This window comes from Elephantulus edwardii, unplaced genomic scaffold, assembly GCF_000299155.1.
Source record: "Elephantulus edwardii isolate Elephantulus edwardi_28Jun2011 unplaced genomic scaffold, EleEdw1.0 scaffold00073, whole genome shotgun sequence".
In the NCBI taxonomy this organism is placed as follows: Eukaryota; Metazoa; Chordata; class Mammalia; order Macroscelidea; family Macroscelididae; genus Elephantulus; species Elephantulus edwardii.
This window is the reverse complement of record NW_006399823.1, coordinates 15,400,341-15,425,857: the sequence shown is the minus strand read 5'-3', so window position 1 is coordinate 15,425,857 and position 25,517 is coordinate 15,400,341. Positions and strand designations below refer to the sequence as shown.

The following is a 25,517-nucleotide window of genomic DNA, read 5'->3' as shown; positions in this document are numbered from 1 at the left end:
ACTAAAAAGAAAATAGAAACCTAGTATCATTCTCTTAGACCACCATCAACCTTCACTGAAAAGATCAAATTGTATGCCATCCCTTATAGAAGTGAAGAAACTGCTGGAACTATTTTGGTGATACTATATACATATAGGGGAGCTCTGGTGGCCTTGTTGTAAAAAGGTGTGATACAATCCTAAAAGCATGCAATTCGAATCCACCAGCTGCTCCATTGGAGAAGGATGGGCAATCTCCTTCCATTTGATTAACTATCTCTGAAAACTTGCTGTAGGGTTAGCTATGGGTTGGTTCTGACTCGACAGTATACTGCCACCACCACCACATACACATACAAGAAAGAAGCAGCCAGTTGTCATCAAGTTGACTCCCACTTAAGGGGTGCCCCTCTGCTTGACAGAGTTAGACTATGCTCCATAAGGCTGGTGATGAAAGACACTGATAGAGCCAAACACCCAAGTTAAGACTGACTTGTAATCACACCTATACTCAGTGGAAGATGGCCTTACTGTGCCGCTTAAGAGCCAAGGCTCATTGCACTGTCCACTCACCAGATCATTGGTAGCTCTGCCTGACCTGTGCTTTTGGGAACTGTTAAGAGGCTATAAATAGCACAAAAGAAATTGTTTTCTTTCTCCCATGAAGCAGCTAGTGGATTTGAACCACATGCATTTAAGTTGGCAGTGCAACTCCTTACTGCTAAGCCAGCAGAGCTCCTCGAAAATTCAATCTTTTGACTCTGGAGAACATTATGCTGAGTGAAATATCCCAGTCACAAAAGGACAAATATTACATGATGCCACTGTTGTAGAATGGGACTGTCCTTGGGGTTGGGGAGAGACTGAGTAAGATGGGTTCAATAATGTATACTGCACTGAAACAGAGGAGGGAGAAAACTGTTTAAAAGAGATATATAACTAGGTATTTCTGTCATCACAGGAGACTAGAGCGAGGGCTACATGGTGGAGGGGACCTGCAGGAGGGTTTGTAAAACAATGAAAGAATCTTTTCTTTTACTTTTCCATAATTTTTGACTCATGTACTTATAACTTGTTAGTCAAATTTGTGTCTTCTAGGTTGCAACACCCCCATGATACATCTTCAAGGATATGAACATGTACGGCCAAGCACAATCAATAAGAGTGCATCTAAATTCCAAAATCAATCTCCATAATAGTCTATGTGTTTCCTACTGCCAAAGGGGCCCTTTAGAGTAGTGAGAGAAGATCTTCACCCTGAAACCCACAGCGTCCCTTTTCAGCAGGAAGTAGCTAAGAGAATACGCCGTCCCCTTTTCCTTATGACTCAGGGTGAAGTCTCTCTCAGGGAGGAGTGATAAGGAATGGCAAAGGACACACTGACAAAGAAGATTAATCAGAACTGGCTTTGACAAGCACTGTGGCATTTGGACAAGAACAAACTGGGAGGAGGGTAGAGAGAATAGTGCAACAATGAATGAATGGAAACCCAAAATCTCTGTAAATGTTTATGAAAATTAATAAAATATAATTATAGAAAAAAAAAAGAAAACTCAATCTTTAATCTCTCTGACAAGGCTGAAGTGAGGGTAAGCTCTTGCTAATACAGCCACAACCTCCACCTCCAGGGAATTGCTGCTCCTGCCAGACTCTTTTCTTTCTTTTTTTTTTTTTTCAAGACTCCTTTCTTAAAGTGTCCTACTCAGACTGATCTGCTTTTAGGAATAACCCCAAACAAAACAAAATCAGACTCTCACAGACACTACTTTTTTCTGACTCATAGTGATCCTCTTATTGGAGTTCTGAGGCTGTAAATGTTTTATGGAGTAGCTGGTGAATTTGAACCACCAACCTCCTGGTTAATAGCCTGAGGTATTATATACTACCAGGGCTCCTTCTCAAAATTTCCCGTTTCCCTCACCTGCCATGGAATTTTATTGGTCTCTTCTATATTTTGTTAGTGTGAACCATGAACTGCAGTCAGAGAAACACTAGTGGGTGGTTTGGTTTTTTAAATCTCTAGCATAAGGCCACTCTGAGATGGAAGTGACACAACAGTCAATGGCAACTAACAACAACAGCTCTTCAAATGCCAGATTTCTATTTCAATAAACTGTTAGCTATTTAATTAAACACATGGCTCATATATAAAGTGTGTTTACCGAATTGTAGCGGGTTTCTGCCTTTGTAGATTTTTCACCCAATTGAGGGATAAGCACTTACCTATATACTTAGAATATCAAAAGGCTGATGTCACAATACAATTATAGGGAGAGTGCTATAGAAAGAACGTGATATTGTCAAGCTACTGAGATGTTTCCATTTCAGATATTTATATTGGTCTCTACCTTCTGGGTTTTTGCTTTTTCAATTAATCTACCTAAAACAAAGATATTTTTTTTGCCACATCTTAATTTTTCAACTGCTATTTCATTGGTTGCTTATAATCTGGTTATGTAATTTGCTTATAAATTGGTTATCAGTCTTCAAATAAAGATTGTATGTAATCCCTGGAGGCCTAGTGGATAAGGAATTGTGCTGCCAACTCAACAGGTGGGCTGTCCACCAGCTACTCTGTGGAAGAAAGCTGGGAAAACTCCGCCTGGGATATTTACAGCCTCTGAAAACATGCTGGAGGGTAAGCTATGACTCGGTTTGGACAATGACAATGAGCGGGTGTACTTTGTGATTTCTAACTCCATCAGAATTTGGGTGTGCCCTCAGTACTTCCACTTTTCATTTAAGGCAAGTTTTGACTGAATGGAACCACAAATAGGTTGGTATAATCTACATGATAGGTGCCTTGGTGGTAGTACCTGTTAGTTAAGGAACCATGAGTTAAAGCTGTGGCCCCACAGACTTGTCTTCACCAAGATTGCCATTTTTGAGGAATTTAAGAACTTCAACAGAGAGACACATCACATCCCATTTCACCCCCAGAGTCGAAGCTCTCCCCGTGACACATCCAATCTATTATAGAAATAAGCAAGCAATCACCTCTAACCTGCTCAACTGCTTGTACAAAGTATCTGTGTAGATAAAAACAAAATCCTCTGGAGCATCTGTTTCTTCTCAGAAAACACCCTTCCATTTCTCACAGGAACCCAGTGCCGAAGCAAACATTCTCCCTTTAACCCTTATGATGTCCCAGTGGCATGTACAATAATGGACATTTAACAAATGAGTTAGCTGCGAGACAGCAAAAGCTCCCTAGCCTTGATGTTGTTGTTTTTGTTAAGTGTGGTCGAGTTGTAATGACTCCTAGTGACCCTATGAACAAAAGTCATCAACACTTGCATCACTTTCATCTTTTCTCCAGGTTCATAGAGTTTCCAGAGGCAAGCTATTATGGAATTGGATGCCACTCTTGCTTCCAAGCTTGTTTTACTCGGGGAGCACCACCAAACACTGTCCGTCATGGGTAACCATTAACACATTTGACACATCAGCATCACAGTGTTCAGCTTCACACCAACCACAAGTTACTTTTGTACGGCAACTGGATACACCAGGGCTATACAACCTAGAAGAATATTTGTCCCAACACAATTAAAAATGGGCCTGAAGGCCTCGGATTAGAGTTAGCCTGAGATTATCTAAAGGAGCAGTGCTTGCAGGAAATGTACCTTCACGCTGTTGAAGGCCGCTGTACACGGGCAACTGGTATCTCTCACATGACCCTTCAGCCAATCTTCTAAATCAAACTTCCTGGTTATCAGACTTCAAATAAAGATTGCATGTGTGCTCTCTGGTGGCCTTGTGGGGTGTGCTGCCAACTCAACACGGGTGGGTTGAATCTACCAGCGATTCGGCGGGAGAAAGCAGGGCAAACACCTCCTGGGATATTTAGTCTTGGAAAACCTGCTGGAGGGTGGGTCAGCTGTGAGTTGGTTCTGACTTAAACACAATGAGCAATGTTTGAGTGGATGCACTTTGTGATTTCTAACACCATCAGAACGTGGATGCTACCCCAGTACTTCTAGTTTGCATTTAAGACAAGTTTTGACTGAATGGAACCACAATGGGTTGGGAGAGTGGGCATAATTTTTCCCCCCACTAGGGATTCTCTGATTAGCAAAATTTGAACATCAAGCTTCTCTTCAGAATATGTTTTATTTTTAAACTCTCACATCAACTATTTCATGGAAGAAAAGGACTGCTTGGATGATGATAATAATAATCATGAAAAAGTTGGCAACTACTTTATGAGGATTTTCTAATTAAAAATGTACATTACAAACTCTTTCAAGCACAAAAAAGGGAAAGATAAAAGCTGAGATTTGGACTCAGTTCATTTAACTATTCCACACCTCAGTGTTGTTATCTGTCAAATGGGAATAATTAAAAAAAAGATTTAGGGATTCACATATATATGGTATTTAACACCACGGCAGGCACAGTGAAAACCAAGCCATGATTATGCCTTTTTAGAAACACTAATTACTGATATGAAAGCACATGTTATATAGTAATACCAATAGACTTTGGTTTGATAAGGAATAAAATCACATTATAAGGCAAAAGTTCTTCTGGTGAATTGAACTCTTCTAAGGAACTGAGTGGATATAAGCTAGAAGATGGACTTTTTTGGGGTGTTTTGTTTGATTTGTTTCTTTGCTCTGGTGGAATTTGTCCAAGTTCTGGATGAATGAAATTTACTCTCTAAGCTATCCATAAAGACTAAATAATTTATTTCAACCTTAGGACAGCACCATAAACCTTAGTGTATGACAGGGTTGATCTGGAAACCCTATCACTGACATCCTTGTTATTGTTGTTGTTGTGTGTCATCAAGTCAGAACCGATGGACAGCTGACCCTCCAGCAGGTTTTCAGAGGCAATAAATCACAGCAGACGAGATTGCCCATCTTTCTCCCTCAACACAGATAATGGATTCAAACTATATGACTTCAGGCAAGATTGCAGCACAACTACTTATCTCTAGACCACCAGAACAAGTGATCCAAATTCTAGGCAAACATCCGCCATCCCCAGCATGGCAGGACAAACATTCTTTTAAGGTGCTACTATTTGCCTAGGCAACAGCTCTTAACAATCAGCATTGATTACAAAAACCAAGAAAGAAGCATCTGGAACCTGACTTGAAGACCCATCTGGCCTCTTCTTATTAATTATTAGTCTTGGATAAATACTACAGTTTTAATAAAAACCAAGCCCAGCGCCTGGTGAGTAGACCCTGGAGCTTTAAATCTGTAATGATGGAGACTACTCATCTTTCTCCTGAGGAGTAACTGGTAGAGTCAAACCACCAAGCAGCCCAGTACCTTACACGCTATGCTACCAGAGCTCCTTTACCACACACACACACACACACACACACACACACACACGTATGTGTATGTGTATGTGTACGCGCTGCTGCTGCTGCTGGTCATCAGCATGCATCATGAAAGTATCAAATTTTATGCTGGAAGGAAAGGAGCTGAGAGTAGACATGCTGGCTCAAGGCATATATCTTACTTGGATTGATTTTTAAGAGCCTGCTCCCCCAAGTGAAATCTGGTTAGAAATGCCATGCACATGTTGATTCAATTTGATAAGATTTCAACTAAGCTTTTCCTTTAGCATCTCAAAGAGGTTGCTTTGTGGAGGGGGGGCGGGAATGTAGAAATACCTAACACAAAACAACCTTGTACTAAACTCAAAATTCATTGTGATTAAATGTGATTACTTAGAGAAAAGAGTAATAAAGAAAGTTCATTTTACAAAACACATGAGTTTCTGTTCAAATTACAGCAGTGGTACTAGAAAAAAGTCACAAGGAAGAAATCATTAATTTACTGGCTGAGGAATAAACAAGGATGTTGCTACAAGTGGTAGTAACAACACTGGCCAGCAGTTGTTCTAAGAAGAGTTTCTTCTCCCCTGACTATTACTTTTATTGAAACTGAATTGGGTGGTGGTTCTCCCATCTCTGATATGAAGAATTCAAACTAGGAATTAAAAACATTAGAAAAATAAAACAAAGGAAGATTTTTCTGGATGAGCCTTGCATATGAACCAGGCACCAGATTGAAAAGTTTATTTTAACGTAGCTGCATAATACAGACTAAATATATTTCTGTTAGCTATTGAGAAACATTTTTTGATACCTCAGTGACTCTATAATTTCAATAGAAAGAGAACAATATACATTTTTTGATCCTCATTCTGAAGCAATTCACTGCATACAATCAAAGGACAATTTTGACTTTTTCACACTATTGTAAATGCTGAAATTTATAAAATTGTACTCACATAACTCAGGACAGCAGGTACCCTTGAGGGGGAAGTTAAGTGATTGAAAATGGACATGAGGGTGCTTTTACCAAGCTGGAAATGTTTGGTTCTTGATTAGTTACATGGATGTGTTCACCTTATAAAATTTGATTAAACTTTACACTTACTACTTTGCTTATTCTCTCTCTCTCTCTCTCTCTCTCTTTCTCTCTCTCTCTCTCTCTCTCTCTCACACACACACACACACACATTACTTACATTAATAAATTTCATGTAGAAAATAAAGATGTATTTTGGGTTTAAAATATTCTCAGCTTTCCATAAAAGAATAGCAATATTTTATGTTTTTATAGATAAAAATTTATATTGGTATACTTTATATATTTGATCTGTTCTGAATGTGCTAAATAATGTCCCTGGGTATTGTGAATAATTACTGTACCTGGCTACTGCCACAAGTCTGGAAGGTTCGCATGTGTCCATAAGTGCCTTAGGAAAAAATGTCTGGTAATCTCTTAAAAATCTGTCACTTCAAACACAGTGAACACAGGGTTACTCTGACTCACACTGGGTTGACATGAGTCAGAACTGACTCAATGGTAACTGGGAAAAAAATACCAACAGATAGGGATGCTCGTGAGGCAAGTGGAGTACAACATTCACACTGAACACAATGTGAGGATTTTAACACACAACACAGAAAGAGCCACTCCAAGAAACCAACAATAGAGCTCCTACTTCAAAAATTGCCAGCAAACTACTAAAATAACACTCTGTAATTAAATTTACAGGAACAATCAGATTTGAGAAACAAAGGGAAGGTCCATTTTCATTCAGTGAGGCTATATTCTGTGAAAATCAATGAGATTGGCTGTGTTTCCAAGACTATAATAACTTAGGCAATTTTAAAAAGAGCATTCAAGAAACTGAGTTGTAGTGTCACAACCCTCAAGCTTGAACATCATCTCTATTTATAATTACACCGTCAATAAACTTGAAGTGCCCACTACAAGCCTGAACTATGTCTTCAAGTGTATTTAATTGAAGTAAAGATACACCAATTATTGGTTCCACAAAGACGAGTCTGCAAACAGAAGCCGTAGACTGGAGTGAATCCTGCTACATCAGTCTTGTGTCTTGGTTAAGTCCTACAAAGCAGCACTGTCAAGTCAGGCTTTCCATAGGAACCTGCCAGTAGCCAATCACTACTGTGCTCTCTCCCTCCACACTACCACTTATAAAGACTCCTTTTTCTGGAGCTTCTCAATGGCTTGTGTTTTTTGAAAATGTTTTTTAACCCAAAGTCTGTGAAATTTTTATTGCTCCCTGGATGATGACATTTGATCTGAATGTAACCACACACCTCTTTGCTCAGCAGTCTTTGTCACAAACCATTATAAATTATCATGCTGATAGTTTGCATCGCTGGGAAACCGGAAAGGTTCCATAAATCCTAACTACTGTATCAATGACATTCTTGTTTATTATACAGATATAAAGTTTTATGAGTTTCAAGATGTCTGCCTTACCACTGAAAGAAACTTTAAGGGAGTAAGAACCCAACAACACAATGTAAATACTGGACACTATTTACAATGCACAAAGAACATAGCAGACAAAGAAGCATGCAGTGGGTCACTTTTTCTTTGTCTTCTATTAACTGGACTTTGACACTTTCTAATCATGAGGGATTTTGGTGGTGTTCAAAAGAAAAATCACCATTCTGTCCATATTATAGATAGTGCTTCAGCACTGTCTCCACCTTCCAGAACCTTCCACAGCAAAACATCTGGCTAGAAATCTTACCCTGGTGATAGCCCCAAATGCTCTCCTGCTGTTCTCAGTGATAGACTGCTTTGGTCAATAAAGTCATGGAGGAGGCTATAGTATTACTTTTTTTACATATATTTGTAATTAAACATGGCTTAGGGATGGTATAAACACAAACTGTTGCATTTTTAAGACTATTAAGTACACTTCACAGGAAATATCCCTTTCCCCTTAATGTCCACTGTGAAAACTTAACCATTTTGTAAAGGAAGGTCCATGGTTTCACTTATGACCTGAGCCAGGCTTGGTATCATTCACAAGAAAAGGTGTGATTGTATATATTTGAGTATACTGTCGAAGTTGGTAATTTTTTTGCCTATTTAGAAATACAATAATAAAATTTAAAGTGTATTTTTCTTACTAGAAGTATAGGAGTTTTCTATTTCCCCACATACGCATCTCTAGTCCCTCCAAAGGTAAATTACTTGGGTTTCAAGGATGCTTCTCAATAAGCAAATGTACTAAGAAATTGATTTCTTGAGCTTTTACATGAGGATAGTTGACTATACATGGTGAAATTGCCAGTTGAAGGCTGACAATTTCAAGAGAAAATGTAGGGTGTATTACATGTAGCTCATCCCATTACAGGATCAATAAATGCACTTAGTTTGACACACATGTTTAGTTTCATAACTCTAAATGTTACTGATGGCCAAATTGTTATAAAATATCATAAGAATGACAATTTATTTGCAGGAGAACTTTCAACTTTTGAGGACCTTTCATTTATACCAGCTCCTTTCATTTATACCAGCTCCTGCAGCTTAGTAGGTAGGGAGTTGTGCTACCAATCAAAAAGGCAGGAGGTTCAAATTCACCAGCTGCTCCAAGGGAGAAAGATGGTGATTTACAGCTTCTAAAAATTGGCTGGACGTCAGTGGCTGGACGTCAGCTATGACCCAGCCAGATGGATAGCTCTGGCTCGACAGTATGAACAATACCACCTCATTTCATACTATCAGCAACTCTATGGCATAGTTATGGGAAGCATTTCTCCCTATCATTAGTCAGAAGGGAACCATGTTTCTGTGTCTTAAGACAAGTATTTGGAGGTTCAGTTCCACCAGTGGCTCCAAAGGAGAAAGATGGACAATCTCCTGTATGATTTTTAGCCTCAGAAATCCAGTGGAGGATCAGCTATGAGTTGGCCCTGACTTGACCAAAATGAGAAAGAGAGAAGAGCTTACCAGCTCCCTACTGTTACAGCATCCAGATCCACTTTTGGAAATTGCTGTTCTGTACTGTCAAGTCAGCTGAGCCTCCAGTGGGTTTTCAGCATCTATACATCACACGGGAGGAGAATGCCCATCTTTCTCCCGTGTAGTGGCTGGTGGATTCAAACCCTGTGCTGCCCCTCACCATCTAGCCTGATATAAATCACAAAAGCCTGGGTGCTGGACCACTAATAGAGAGTTTTGAAGTTCAGACATTTGGGTTTTAAGGACATTTCTGGTGGTCTCCATTTTTCCAGGGAATTGTAGCCACCTCTAAAGGAGCTCTGGTGGCATAGTGGGTAGGGAATTGCACTGCCAACCCAAAGATTCCCGCTTCTGACAAACTCAAGCATGGGCAGTTCAAATCCACCTGGTGCTCAAAGGGAGAATGAGGGACAATCTCTTCTCGTGTGAATTGCAGCCTCTGAAAATCCACTGGAGAGTTAACGATGAGCCTGTTCTAACTCAACAGTAATGGAAAAAGGAGAGTCAGCTTTAGGTTTTAAAGTTGTAGTTTCCTCTCACAACCGTAACCTAAGGAATAAGACTGGTGCCACATTTGTACAAAGCTATTTAGAACCTCCAACAATGGCCATCAGTTTCAAGTGTGGTCAGCCTGGCAGAAGATGGCTGAGGCAATGGTGGTTTGGGTGTTCCTTTGTCCTTTTGGAACTTTCATTGATAAAAGGGATTTCTCATGGAAGCCACACAGTCGCACTTCATCACATGGCACAAAGACATCTCCTACTGGCATATCTCCCCTGACTTCATCAGGCTAAATATATTAGCCTTTCAAAGCTAGGCAAGGGACGGCAACTTCACAGAGAGCAACTTTCCAATGCCTATAATTAAGAAACTGGCTTATTCAGTAGCACAAAACAGAAACAAAATTATTTAGTAGTACAAAACAGAAACAAAATCTCAGTATCACAGTTCCAAAAAAAAAAAAAAAATCAATCTTCTTAGGAATATCAGGTTTTTTTCTGATCCAGTTTCTTGTTGACATCTTGCTAAAGGTATCACTGAAACTGTCTCTTCCTATAAATTATATTTTTTTCCAGATAATATTTTTTAAAACTCAAACCACTGACTGAAAGAAAGAGTGCTCCTTCAATCCTAGCACATCCTTCCCTACACCACCATGTAGCAAACAATTACTGTTTGGGGTTTACTGTGTGCCAGATACTGTTGTAAATGGTTTACACACATTTAACTCATTCAACTGCTTTTCTTCCTCAAGCTTCTACTCCAATGAAGTCCTGGAGCTCCTAAGCGCCAACTGTGCATAACTGTTCCCAGCTCCATGAACATCATCATGGCAGTTTGAACTTAGCCAAAGCAGGAGCATTTATACCCTGGAAATTGACAACTGGGATTCTCTCACCAAATGAGTCAACTGTAAACACTTACCAGCCCACCACTCTTAACTAGAGACTGTCTTAACTATTCTGTTACATTACACATATACATGGTAATGATTTCGTGGTCAGAAATTAGTAAATATGCATTATATTTAAATCTAGCAGTAACCTATATTTTTAACTAATGTTATTACTTAAAAGCATATCTTAGCCCTTTATTATAAAAAAAGTAAAGTTATAAAAAAAGTAAAGTTATAAAAAAAATAAGTCTCCAAGCTGTATAGGGGCTTGTCACTATCAAAACTAGCATACTGAAGGGAAAAGAAATAATACAATAAACTCCTGTTTCAAATAGTCATTGCATGATTCTATTTGTAGCAACTTCCACATGTGATTAAAAAAATCAATATAATGCCCTCAAGCACTTCCGAATCACACAACAAAGATTAAATTGGAATTGGCGTAATTTTATGGCACTGTAATATATACTGATTATTTGTAAATTGATGATCAGTAAGAAGTCCTAATAGTAGCACAGTGGTTAAAGTGTTCTACTGCTAACTAAAAGATGAGCAGTTCAAACTCACCAGCAGCCACTCTGAGTGAGAATGATGTGGGAGCTGGCTTCTGTAAACATGCCTGGGGCAATTCTACTCTGTTCTATAGGATTGTTAGGAATTTGAATCAACTTAGTGGCTGTGGGCTTGGGTTTTATTTTGTCCCCCACCTGAATTTATGTGAACTCTTGAGGAATCAGGATGTTAAATTACCCAAATAACCTCATTTTCCTGACCATAAAAGAGTTTATCCCCTAAAAAAAAAAAGAGATTACCCTACCAAATCCACAGGTTGCTGAGCATGAACTATAGGTGGGAACATTAGCATATTATTCTGATTTTCCCTTAAAGGGATCTTCTCTCTGCCTGCAAAGAGTGTCGTTCATAAGGAATGCACTGTACTATATGTTTATAGCCAATGGAAACAGTAACCTACCTGTCTACCTACATATGATTCTATTATATCAAATCTACCCATTTCAAAACTTGGCATAGTTCCTTGAGAATTATTCCCTGAGCAACACTATACAACTGATATTTAAATCAATTCTCTTTCTTGAATAAGAAGATTCACATGCAGGTCCAATTCTGAGGATACTACACCATGTGTGGTGCAACAGAGGAGGAGGATGAGGAAAAGAAGGAAACAGGTGATCTGCTTCATGTCCAAGGGAGAAGAGCTAACATGGGGATGAGCTGCTACATTCAGAGTTCTACCATATGGAAAACACACACTCCTGCTCTCTGATATCTGAGGAAATACCATGTAGACTATTGGAGACCCTGTGGATCCTAACAATCTGATCCCATTATAACTTTTATCACCATAGTCAGGGGCTGGCTGAATGATAGCTAACAAAGATAGTCGTGAGCATATCTTCATAATAATCAAATACAAACTAATTTAATCATTAGTAATGTAATGTAGGAGGAGAGAGGCTGGCAAAAGCAGATGGATAAAGACTGACTCAGATTAGAGTTTCCACTGTACTCAGGGTGCGTGCATATTATTCTTTGAGATTTTTTTCATGAAAGTCTCAAAATTATTTACTACCATCAAAAACTGTTCTGATCTGATTTACTTCCACAGCCCTTATTTTTGTTCAATGACAGTTTGCACTTTCTATATTAAAATTCAGTAAAACAAAGACAGCTCATTAAATAGGCCACAAATGTGTTATGCTACAAAGTATTGAACCTTAGTATCTGTAGGTGCACTATATGTTAGTGACCCAAATATTTCACAAAAAAAGCATGCAAGAGTTGGCTTTCGAGACCTTCCTTCACCTGCCCAGAAAAATGAGAGGAGAGAGAAATACATAATTCTTCGCAAAAGAGTTCCCAAACCAAAAGTGTTAACAGGAAAAAGAAGATGAAAGATTACACATTTAAACATAATCTTCCTAGTTTAGGCAACTCAGAAATCACTTAACATAATTGAATTTCCATACCATTGACACATGATCTGGCCTAGATTAGAATCCCTTTATTGCACACCGAGATCATTACCCCATAGATATTTATGGCCACTAGATGGTGCTGTCGCGCCCTGTTCAAACACGTCGTCACTTACTTGCAGTCTCTGTCCTCCAAATCAAAGTGTGGATTGAAGTTGATCATAATTCTCTGATATGGGTCCGGAGCTTGAATCAGCCAGTCACATTTTTGACTTGGGTGATAAGAATTAGGATAACCAGGAGATGTAAGATACCCAGGGTTTTCAATTTTTATAGTGTCACCACATTTATCTGCAAGAAAAATAACATTTTAGCAGAACTTTCCCTTCTATTCAGTCAGACAGGTTGGTTTTATATATAAATTGGCATACAGCAAACATTCCATAACTTCTTAAAAAGAGAACTCCATGAGTTTTCCACAGGTCCTTAAAGTGACGCTGACAGCAACATCCCACCAAGGACCCATCTTTGATCTCTGAGCATTTGCACAGGAAGGCTGGCCAACAGTGGTCTGAGAGGAGAGACCCCCACCTCAGTCCTACCCCCAAAGTTCCTTCCCAAGAAAATGGTCTTCTTGCATTAAAAACATTAAATCCCCTCAATTGATGTTAACATGGTCCCCAGGGAGCTTCTGCTAGACTTAATTATCCCCAAGAAGTGTAATCGCATTAAGTAACAAGTTCTAAGTGGAAGGTGAGTAAAAGATGCTGTTTGAGCCCTTGTGTGGCTTTTTGATGATAAGCCTGGTCTGTGTCATTGATCAGTGGGGATTGTCTTCCAAGACCTCCATTGGCTTAAAGCCCAAACCTTTTTGTTGTTGTTTTATCTGCCCATAAATCTAAGTGATTCTGAGTTATCTCTGCCCTTGGGATCCAGATCAGCAGAGAACAAAGTATATTTGGTGAAGCAGAAACAATTCTGCTTTACTTTTCTCAGTAAAGTTGCTCAGGCTTGGAGTCCAGATCAAAGCAAAGGGTCAGAAAGAAAAATAAATAACCACCCAACATTAATTCTAATTATCTAAATGTTGGGAGTGGAAAAAAAAATCACCGCAGTGAGATCTGAGTATCACATATGTTAAATCAGGGCCTCACATTTTGGGAAAGGTGTGCAAACTAGTTTGGAGTCTTCATTTCAAAAATTCTAAATGCTGAAGTGCTTCTCTGAGCGCCAAATAGCCCTCATCACTTGGGCTGTTTTATTGTTCGGCATAGACTCTCACTGTCACTTTTTATGATAGATTTCATACTGGAGAGCCTCAGCTTGAAGTGATGCCACATTTATTGATGCTTAATTTTGAGCAATAAAAATTCAGTGCATAAACTATGTAAGAGGAACAGGTATGAAAGCAGGGAAATATATATGCCTATCAATCACAAATTTTCAGTAATGGTATATATAGATTTTAATATTGCATCTAATAGATTCCCTGTGGAAAGAGAATGGCATTCTTTGCTCTCAGCATGAATTTATAAATCTACAGAATTTTATTACAGGAAAACCAGGTCAAATGGAAATGAAAGATGAAGTGCACATCAAAAATGCATAAAGCTACATGCATTACAGAAATCAGTTTCCATAAATTAAAAAGAAGACAATATAAATTAATATTGTGTTGCCTCTCTCCAACCCCCCTCAAGCTAGATGTTTGTGTTTCTTTTTTTTTTAGAGTGGGGAGTAGGGAGCCTTATACTAGTTTTCTCTGCCTAAGCTTCTAAATGCCTCAGATTTGCCAAGAAGAAATGATGTTGCAACTAGAGTTCAGAATTTCAGCTAATGATCATATTGGATTCTGCTCTGTTCTCTATGGAGCCTATTGCATTATTTTAAATGTGCAGAAAACTTGGAAAGTGACCCTGCCTCATTAAGTCTCCTCCAGCTCTGTGCAAACACCATGGCAGTCTGGCATCTGTTAGAGGGGTGAAATAAAACAGTACTGCTAGAGTCACTCGACAGAGTCACTTCAGAAGACATTTAGGTGGACCCGGTACCACACCAGAGCTCTTTAATCTGTGACTTCTAAGAAAGTGACAGTGTAACAAGATAATGTGGACTGCCAGACTCGCTGGCTCTGGTAAATCTCTCTAACAGTTGATTAAGAAAGAGCAATTTCTAATGACTCTGGACCATTAGTCCTAAATAAGGTTAATGAATTAATTTAGCAGACACTGTTACTGGGAGGAGGTGGACATGGCTTTAAGAGAGAGCTGCTGAGTTACAGAGGCATTAAGTGGCTCTGGTCACTCCAGCCATAGCACTGTGGCTGGAACTAGTCAAGCTCATGGACTGACACTCCGGTTTTCAGTATCCCCTGTATTTCTGTTAAGAAAAAGAACTCATGTACATATGCACACATGCACACGATCTGTGGGAGCCCCAACCTTAAAGTCTGAGGGCTTGTTTTATTAGGTTTATCATCCATCCTGAACACCCCTCCTTACTGGCCTAATGTCAGTTGTGGAGGGCAAAAGGGTGGGTTACCCTCACGCCTTCAGTCTAGCCATCTGCCCTCTTTTGATTGGAAGAGAACGTTATTTCATCCCCTGCCAGATTACTCAGTGATGCCACCAACTCGCATCCATTAATAAAACTGTACTCCACATTCACAATTTCCCCTAGTATGCGTTTTACTCCCCATTTTACAGAACACAACTGGATAGCTGTTGGAAGCCTCTACTGCCCAAATCACAAGTCCTCCAGAAAATCTATTCACTTCAATCATAAAGAAGTGGTGTTGGTTTTTTTCCAATTCCTCTAGGTATGAACCTTTCCACGTGCAGCTTCTTATTAAAACAATGCATCATATCAAGTAGAGGACCTTCCTTTTTTCTAATTACTTTGATTAAAGTCTAAGTGCGACGAAAGTAAATATTTAATAATTAGCTAATAATAATTGCCCAAGCCTTACTGCAAACCTAATTCTGTACACCCGCTGTCACTTACTTTCCAGCGGAAGGCTAACATGCCTACAACCAGAACACATTTTCAAACACGTTATTTATGTTACATAGCTCTGTTTATACCTCCAGAACCTTTACTTAGCAGTGAGTGACTTGAAAAACTAAGTGGAAGCTGCAAAGAGGTTAGGGATCTGCAGATAGCTTGGTGCCTTGCACTGTATATATCATTTTCCTTTATCATTCAAACTCCAGACGGATTAGGGACGAGTTACCAAGGCGGGGGGCGGAGGTTCCAGCCACCAACAAACCGCTATCTCGCAGAGGCACCCGTCAGCCCAAGTAAGTTTGGGGGAGCTGCGAGAGAACCAGGAAGTTCTCCGGGTAAACTGTTCATTAACTTTTAACTGCCATCAGATTTTTGAAAGGAAGGCTCATCTAATTGCCTTTGGGAGGAAACATTATGAAGGTAATTGGTGTGCTGATCTGGGAAGGTAAGCAGCTCCTGTCGAGCACTAGAGCTACTGCAGCCTCACAATCAAACAGCCAACTTCAGGAGGGAGCTAGAGGACTTGAAATCCTCTTTCCATGGAATGATTGCTTTGATTTCTTTATTTCTCCACCCGGATAAAAGTTTCCTTGGCCGGGGTGGATGGCTCCTCGAGGCGCATCCCGGTGGCTCTCGTGACTGGGGTGGCTGCGGTCGGAGGCAGAGCCTAGCGGGCTGGACGGCGGCAGCCGGGAGCCCGGGGCGCGAAGCTGTCAGACGCGCCTCCGCCTGTCACTTACCGTTGCGGAAAGCGCTAGCCGGGGCGAGGGCGAGGGCGAGCGCAGCGCAGAAGAGCGGCAGTCCCCTCTCCATTCTCCTTCCTCGGGATCCCCAGGCAGAATAAAATTGTGCAGGGTGCAATAGAGCCACACGGGAAGAGAAAAAACAAAAAACAAAAAAATCCAAAGCGCTCCAACTCCACTCAGAGCTGTAAAATCCTCCAGCCCGTCTTGGAGAAAGGAAAGCAGCGAAGCAATGCTTGGATCCCAAAGAAACGCTTCTCTTTTTGTGTCTCAAGTCGCTTGCATCCTGTCATTTAGCTCCGGTTTCCTCTCCCTTTTCCCACACTTGTTCCTCTTCCAGGAGCCACAGCCCGAGCCATGTCTCAAAAAAAAAAAAAAAAGTGGGGGTTGGGAGGGGGAGGAGTGAGGTAGGGAAACACACGACCAAAGCCAATTTTCAGAAAGGGAAAAAAAAAAAAATCCGGATTGTCTCTGGACCCGTTGGAGCCGAAGAGCTGGCGCCCAGGGGAGGTCTGGGTGTCTGCGGGAAGGAGAGGAGCAAGCAATGAAAAGATGAGCAGGAGACAGGAGTTTCACCAACTGCACCCTCGCCTCCCCCACCTCCTTCCGTCCTCCTCCTCCCCTCCTTGCGCCCTTCCCTCGCTTCCTCCCTCCTCTTTCCTTGCTCCCACTCGCCAGTAATTTTCTGACAGGAGACAGGGAAGAACAAGTTTCCCTCACAGTGCTTTCCGCGTCGGTCTGCCTGTCTCTCTTGGAGACCCCCGCGGGATCTCCACGGGAAGGAAGGAGCTGTGGGTCTGCGCCGAGGACGCGCGCGCGCATGGGCTTGGGGAGAGGGCATTGAGGTCGGTGCGTAGGACTTGCCTACCTCCGGCACCCGGGAGTCAGAGCCAGAGAGGCAGCGGGCAGCGAGGATCCCGCTGCTGAGCGCCCGAGAGGTGGCAGCGGCTTTCCGCAACGAGAAACGCGGCGTCTCGGCTCAGAGCCGGGCGGCGGAGCTAGACGCGGTGTCAGTCCCTTTTCGCTTCCCACCTGGGTAGCCCGGGACCTGTGGCAGCGGGAAGCCAGGCGTTCCCTGGGCACCTCGGGTCAGGGCGAGCGGGCTAAAGGCAGAAAGCCCCTCTGGAGTAGTAGAAGCCCTTAAGCCGGAGGCAGGGCGGCAGTGCAGGTCGGTGCTGCCGTACAACCAAGTCCAGCAGCCCGGGCGTGCGGGGCTGAGCTGCAGCCTTATCGCGTCTCTTGCCCTGGCATCAGGGCGCGCGGCTAAAAGCTTGTGCGGCAGGGTGAAGGGGTGCCTGCCTTGTGCCGCCGGGATCCATTGTTCACTGAAATTTGAAGACCCCTCCTTTAAGGGTAAAGGGGACGCCCTCCGGGTGGGAGATGAAACATTTTCCAGTTAGGGGGCAGTCGCCACCCAGCCTTGCCCAGCTCTTCCTTGAGACTAGGCGCTCACTAGTTTGAAAATTAGGGACCCAGTGGCCCATGTTTAGCTGAATCCCAGGGGAGAAGGGAGTAGGAGGAAGTGGGTGGAAAGGGGGCCTCCCGGCAGGACCCTCGCGGTGCCGGCTCCTGACAACAGGTAATTGTGCACGCCAGTCCTCTGGCTTCCTGCCCACCCCCACCTCCCCAAGGAGACGCGTCCTCACTGTTGCTGGATGCTCCCCAGTTCCACTCTCCACCCCAAGGGCTTCCAGAGAACTGCTGGCGGAGTGCGTTGGCGGATATGAATAGCAAGGACACTTCAGAGAAACAAATAGGTTTCGGTCACAGACCCAGTCCTTTCTAGGGGTCCGTGTCCTCAGGAATCCCTCCAAAGGAGTTCTTGGGTAAGGTGAAGGGGGGGGGAATCACTCCACCTTCTGGGAATTGGCGTTTACACACCCTCAAATAAAATCCTTGTTCCTACCTGGCAAAAAGAGCTGGCAAAGGAGATTTAGGAATGTTGGCAAGGTGACTCTGGTCAAAGGTTTTGGCTGAAGAAATAGAAGAGGGTAAGGAGACAGCGCGCACACAGGCTGGACGCAGGGATTTCACAAGTGTGGACTGGGGCTGGGCGCAGTGACTCCCCTCAGGGTGCAGACGGGCACAGTGCCTGCGTCCAGGTACAACCTGCGGATTCTGCCCTTACTGGTCCCTCCAGGTCCTTGCCACTTTCTCGCTTCAATCCTTTCTCTCCCTACCCACGTCCTTGGAGGCGCTAATCTTGAGACAGAGCCACCTCCACTCAGCAAGCCAACCCTGTCTCCTCAGACACTCCCAGGGAGGCACAAGGTGGGAGGTGACAGGACATGGAATCAAATGCCCTAGCATTGGGGGATCTTGATCAGGCTTGAGGGCTGCTCTGCGCCTCTAGCCAGGCGGCGGGGGGCGGGGAAAGGCGGGAAGCCGCGCCCAGCGCAGATCCCAGCGGGGCGAGCGCTCAGGCGGAGGAAAAGGGCTGGAGTGAGACTCTTGTGCGCCGCCGCCGGCCAGCCCGCCTGCTGGTCTGGACGCAGCGCCACTAGTCTTAGTCCCCAGCTGCGCACCGGCAATGGCTTCATCAGATTTGGGGTCACCCTGAGCGACCTCAATCCAGGGCTCCGGGGTGGGGGTGGGGGGAGAGGCAGCTCTTAGGATCTGGCATATTGATAGAAAAAGAGTACCATACCGGGAGGGTGTAGCATCAGGGGCGTCCTAGGGGCTTTGGCTGCAGCACAGCTCCAGGGAGCCTGTGCTGACCCGTCTGGGCCTCGGCGGGGTGAGCAAGGGGACACAAGCAGGAGACTTGGGCTGTGTTGTTTTTAGAAAACTGCCTCCCCTTTCCCTGCTGAGTGTGCAATTCCCAGCCTGGACTCCAAAGGGCAACAATAAAGAGAGTGGTTCCTGCACTCTGGGAGGGACTGTCCCCGGGACCGATCTTTGGCTCTGGCCTGCAGTCACTTCCACGCGCCTCCCGCGGGAAAGCGCTACTCCTGCGCTGTCTGCCTCCTTTCTTGCTCGCCAGCTGAGCACTTTTGCCAGCCTTTCTCCAGCCACCTAATACAGGGCATGCAATACGTACTCTGGAGGAAATATCATGTTTAAGTTTGGGCACTGATTATCCCTGGCCTTCACTGATTTGAGGGTTTTCCAGACTCCCAAGTTTCCGCATACAGTAGGGGATACTAGAACCCTACCGCACTGATTGATAATTGCTGGCTAGTGTGTTAGTACATAGCAAATTGTCCTTGCTAACAACCTCTTTCATCTGCTGTTGTATCCACTAAGTGCTGAGCAGGGTCAGTTTTAGAGTTCTGAAATTCCCCAGCAACAGAGACAGACCAACCTTTATATAAGAATAGGTGATAGACAGTGGAAGAATTTGGCATTGTTCCTAGGTTGATTTTATTTTGGTCTCATGAACACATCAGTCTTTCCCGACATCACAAATCCCCAGACTAGAGAGGACCCACTTCCACTGAAGGGAGGATTCATTGACCCGCTCCCCCACAACGTCTTGCAGAGGCCCTGGGTCAGCAATATTCAGCCTCATTGATGTGCCATCAGGGACTGCTCCAGGAATAAGATGCAGGCTTGGATCTCCAGAGCCAGGCTGGATCCTTGGCCCATCATTAAGGATGGACTGGGTGGTAAGTGCTTCTTTCCTCTCATCAGACCTTTTCAATTTTCAATTTGTCAGAAATAAGATGAGCTCTGTTGGTCCTCAGGAGGCCATTTGAGGCACTAACTTCCACACTGTATTAACGGTTGGTGATATATGGAGATTCAGGCTGATGTCTCAAAATTGTATCAGATCTGCCTTAGTCAAGGTTTGAAGAACATCAAACCCAAACATTCAAACTTCACATGCCTCCAAACCCAGACTCCACAGATGACCCAAAATAGTTCAGAAGGATCTTATCTACGTTTGAAATATAAGAATGGAAAAAGTAAAACTGGAAAAAGGGTAAAAATTGGACGTGAAATTAACATACTATTTCTAATTTTTCTATTAATATGGTACTTTTGTGTCAAATGACTCTATCCTAAAGAGATGGCTTTTGGCCCTCATGTATATTGTTGTTGTTAGGTGCCGTCAAGGTGACTATGATTCATAATGACCCTATGAACAACATATCTGAATCTTAACTTACCCTTGTTGTTATGTGCCATCAAATAGCCTGCAATTCATAGCGACAATCATTCTGAAGCCTGTTCTATCCTGATCCAATCTCATTGACTCTAACACACCTACTCCAATTGCCCTAGTCACTGTATCAATCCATCTCATCCAGGGTCTTCCTCTCCGGCACTGTCCCTCTACACTTCTAAGCATGACGTCTTTCTCCAAAGGTCGCCCCAAAGTATGTAAAATGGAGCTTCAAAATCCTAGCCTCCACGAAGAAACTTGGTTTCACTTTCTCCAAGGCAGACTTATTTGTTTTCTTGGCAGTCCATAGTATGTTCAGACTCTTCTCCAGCACCACAACTCTAAGGCATCAATTCTTCTTCTATCATCCTTAGTCATTATTCAGCTCTCTGATGCAGAAGAAGTAATTGTGAAGTCCATGGACTGGCTCAGGCACAGCTTAGTTTCTAGACTGACATTGTTGCTTCTCAGTACTCTGGAGAGGTCCCTTACAGCGGATTTTCCTAATGCAATTCATCTTTTGATTTCCTGACTGCTGATGCTAAGACTGTTGATTGTGGAGCCAAGCCAGCTGTAACTGTTAACAAATTCAATCTCTTCTCCATCCATTATGGTGCAGCCAATTAGCGGAGTCTTTGTCTTCTTGATGCTGAGCTTCAATCACATTGAAGACTACAGTTCTTGACCTTCTGCAGCAAGAGCCTCATTCAGATCCTCAGTTTCAGCAAGCAAGGTTGTGTCATCTGCATATCTAGGTTGTTGATGAGTCTTCCTCCAATCCTGATGCCACATTCCTCCTCAAAGTCTCCAAAATGATCTGCTTTGCATATAGATTGAAAAGGTATGGAGATAGGGTGCATCCCTGATGCACTCCCTTCCTGATTTTGAACCATGCAGTTGTTTCCCTGCTTTGTTCTTAGGACTGCTTCCTGGTCCAAGTAAATGTTTCACAATCAAGTGTTCCAGGATTCCCATTCTTCTCAAAGTTAACCACAATTTGTTGTGATCCACACAGTCTTTGCACAGTCTTTGAAACACAGACAAATATCCCATATCATCACAGTCATCAGACAGAGCAAGAGACACTATATGGTTCAAAACCAAGAAGGGGTCCATCAGGGATGTATTTTGTCTCCATAACTTTTCAACCTCTATGCAGAACAGATCATCTGAGATGCTGGGCTGTACAAGGAGGAATTGTGGCATCAGGTTTGGTGGAAGAGTAATCAACAACCTGCGTTATGCAGATGACACAACCCTGCTTGCTGAAACAGAGGGAGACCTGAAGCGCTTGCTGCAGAAGGTCAAGGACTGCAGCCTTCAATATGGATTGAAGCTCAACATCAAGAAAACAGAGATTCTCAGGGGAGCTCTGGTGGCCTAGTGGTAAGGAGCTGCAACTACAATCCCAGAGGTGCAAGGTTCAAATCCACCAGATGCTCTGCCGAGGAAGGAGGGACAATCTCCTCCTGTACCAGTCAGATCTGATTTGACGGTATACTCACACAAAAATAATAAAAAATTTAAAAAACAATTTAAGAAACCCCACAAAGATTCTCACCACTGGGCCAATTGGCAGAGTCAGTATGGATGGTGAAGAGATTTAGTAGTTAACAGTTTTCGTTTTCTTGGCTCCACAGTCAACACTCTTGTCACCAGCAGCCAGGAAATCAAGAGATGAATTGCATTGGGAAAGTCAGCTGTGAGGGACCTTTCAAGCATACCGAAGAGCAACGACGTCAGGCTGGAGACCAACATGCGCCTGATCCAGGCTATAGTGCTATATGCATCGGAGAGTTGGACAGTGACTAGGGATGATAGAAAGAGAATTGATGCCTTTGAGCTGTGGTGCTAGAGAAGAGTGTTGAATATACCATGGACTGTTAGGAGAACTAAGAGGTTTCTCCTGGAGAGGGTGAAGCCGGAATGCTCCTTGGAGTCAAGGATTCTGAAGCTTCGTCTGACATACTTTGGGCATGTTGCAAGGAGGGGAACATCATGTTTGGGAGAATGGAAGGACAGTGCAGGAGAGGAAGATCCTCAATAAGATGGATTGATTCTGTGATTGGGGAGTGGGAATGAGTGTGTCGGAGATGGCTAGGTTGGCACAGGATAGAGCTGTATTTAGGGCTCTTGTACATAGAGTCACTTTGACTAGCAAGCTACTCGAGGACACATAACAACAACAACAATCTTTAATATGCCCAAGCTTATTAAAGTCACTGTGTCATTTCCTTTTAATGTGCATTGGCAGAGGAAGGATGAAACTAAACAAATGAATCCTTACTTTATTATGGCTTCAAAAGTTTTTGAGATTTTTCTAGTAAAATGGCATACCAGGCAGCCAGCCGACCAGACCTTCTAAAACTAAGACACCAAATAACAGGTTTTCCCTTTTTTCCTCCCTCTCTATTTCTCTTTTCTCATTGTCATCCTTTTTTATTTTTTTGGGTTTTGCTGTTATTTTATCTATTTTTACTTCTTTTGACTTTTACTTTCCCTTGCATCTTTTTTTGTTTGCTTGTTGCCTTTAAATTTGGATTCTCCTTCCTTTCATATTCCTCTTTTTTGTTGTTTTTTGGGTTTTTTGTTTGCTTTTTTGTGTGTTTGGGTTTTTTTGTTTGTTTGCTTGTTTGTTTGTTTTTTGAGAAGGGTTATGACTTTTTTATTGGTGTGCATATAATTATTCATATACATTGTATTTTTTGGGTTTTTTTCTTTTACTGTCCCCTTTTCTTGTTTTTATTATTGGACAATTTTTTCCTTTCCTATTTACTTTGTTTCACCTGTCAACAGGCAGCAACATTATCCACATAACCCAGTCACATACACACACTCTGCAGCTTCACACCTTGGGAAAAAATAAAGTCTGACTCCTGTTCCACCTGATCAACCACAGATTGCAACCAATACCAACCTGGTAATGATAGCCCAGTCTGCCTTTAAGTCTTCTACATGAACAATGAACAGAGAAGTGTACATATACTTCCACTCTCTACCATACCCAGCAGAAGACAGGAGGTGAAAGACTAAGAAGTGCCATACTTGCAAGCTGCACAGCACACTCATCCACCTCAAGCAGATAATCAAACCAAAATAACATAAAGAAAATAACACTCCATAGTCTTGGAGGCAAAAGATAACTTCAAATTAAAAAAGAGAGAGACAAAGAGACAGAGGGACAAATAAGTGACCACCAAAATAGAGAACCAGGAAATCTTAAAGGAGGAAGAAAAGTTATTGGGACTTTATAAAAAAGGATTTCTAATAAGGCTGCTTCTTGGAGGCAAGGAATTTTGAAGGTTCGCCTGACTTACTTTGGGCATGTTGGAAGGTGGGACCAGTCCTTGGAGAGGGACATTATGCTTGGAAGGCTGGAGGAATAATGTAAGAAACTGAGAAAACTCAACAAGAAAAATTCCAATAAATATCATAATAAAATTTTCCAAAGTAACAATTAAAGACAAAGAGAGACTGCTAATGGCAGCTCAGGAAAAATGAAGAGTTGCACAGAAAAGGAGAATAATAAGATCAAAATCTGACCACTTAGCAGAAAACATGAAGACAATGGATTGATATTTAAGATTATGAAAGAAAAAACCCAATTGCCAACCAAGAATTATATATCCAGCAAAATTGTCCCTCAGATATGAATAAGGATTCCAGAAGAAGAATTTATATCTTTGAACTGTGGTGTTGGAGAAGAGTCTTGAATATTTCTTGGACTGCCAAAGAACAAACATATATCTTGGAAATGGGGCACCCACAGTGCTCCTAGGAGGAAGGATGGCAATGCTTTGTCTTGTATACTGTAGGTATGTTGCAAGGAGAGGATATTCCTTAGAAAAGACATCAAGCTTGGGAAGGTTGAGGGACAACAAAGAGGAAGATTCTCAACCAGGTAGATTGATATAGTGACTACAGCAATGAGCATGAGTGTATCAAAGATTGTGAGGTTGGCACAGGATAGGACAGTGTTCAGATCTGTTGTTCCTAGGTTCTCTATCTTGTTGTTGTTATTGTTATGTGCCATCGAATTGCTTGTAACTCATAGTGACTCTATTGAAAATAGCTCTGAACTCTGATCTATCATGAGCCAATCACACAATCTGACACACCTATTCCTATTACTCCAGTTACTGTGCCAATCCATCTCATCTGGGGTCTTCTTCTCCTGCACTGTCTCTCCACCTTTCCAAGCATGATGTCCTTCTCCAAGGACTGGGTCCTCCTGGTGACGTGCCCAAAGTATGTGAGATGGAGCTTCAAAAATTTTGCCTCTAAGGCAAAACCTGGTTTCACTCTCTCCTTGACAGATGTTTGTTTTCTTGTCAGACCATGATATATTCAATATTCTTCTCCAGCACCAGAACTCAAAAGCATTGATTCTTCTTCTGTCATACTGAATTATTGTTCAGATCTCTGATGCATATCAAGTAACTGCAAAGACCATGGCTTGGATCAGGAACACCTTATTCTCTAGAATGTCATTCTTGCTCCTTAGTACTCTGCAGAGATCCTTGACAGCAGACTTCACCAATGTAATTTGTCTTTTGATATCCTGGTTACTGGTACCAAGAGTGTTGATTGTGGAGCCAAGCGAACTGAAGCTGTTAACAATTTCAATCTCTTCTCTGTCTATAATGATGGTGTCAATTGACCCAATGGTGAGAATCTTTGTTTTCTTGATGACTCTGTGAGTTATACTCAGTTCAACAGCACCTAATAACAAGAATACACCAATCTTATAAATAAATAATAAGAGGAATTCTTCAGATAGAGAACCACCAATGATAGACAACAATCTGAAATAAATACAAATGATAAAATCATTCAGAAACCCACTCAGACATAGAAATACATGACGTTTAAAAAAATCCAAGACTAAAATTATGGAATACTAAATATTAGTCTAGGAATGAGGACATAAAAAATTAAATGTCATGTAGGCACAGAACTTCCAAAATGGTAGAAATTCAAGATGCAGCAAATCATTATAGACTTGAAAATAAAATAGCAACTGACAGGCTAACCACAAAGAAAATTAATAAACATTTCCATAAAAATAAAAGGCAGTAAAAT

At 42.1% G+C, this 25,517-nt stretch overlaps 1 protein-coding gene across 4 annotated transcripts in view; it reads right to left on the bottom strand.

The window, feature by feature from the left end:
* NRP1 (neuropilin 1) overlaps window positions 1-16,910 on the bottom strand; it is a 188,764-nt gene extending 171,854 nt beyond the window's left edge. For 2 of the 4 annotated variants that reach the window (XM_006888943.1, XM_006888946.1), the window contains exons 1-2: window positions 16,325-16,910; window positions 12,755-12,929 (exon numbers count right to left, since the gene is read on the bottom strand). In XM_006888943.1, the coding sequence (XP_006889005.1) occupies window positions 12,755-12,929; window positions 16,325-16,397 (248 nt within the window). In that variant the 5' untranslated portion in view covers window positions 16,398-16,910. The remainder of the gene's footprint in view (window positions 1-12,754; window positions 12,930-16,324) is intronic. The other 2 variants (XM_006888944.1, XM_006888945.1) reach the window with 1 other exon arrangement.
* Window positions 16,911-25,517: the final 8,607 nt, after the last annotated feature.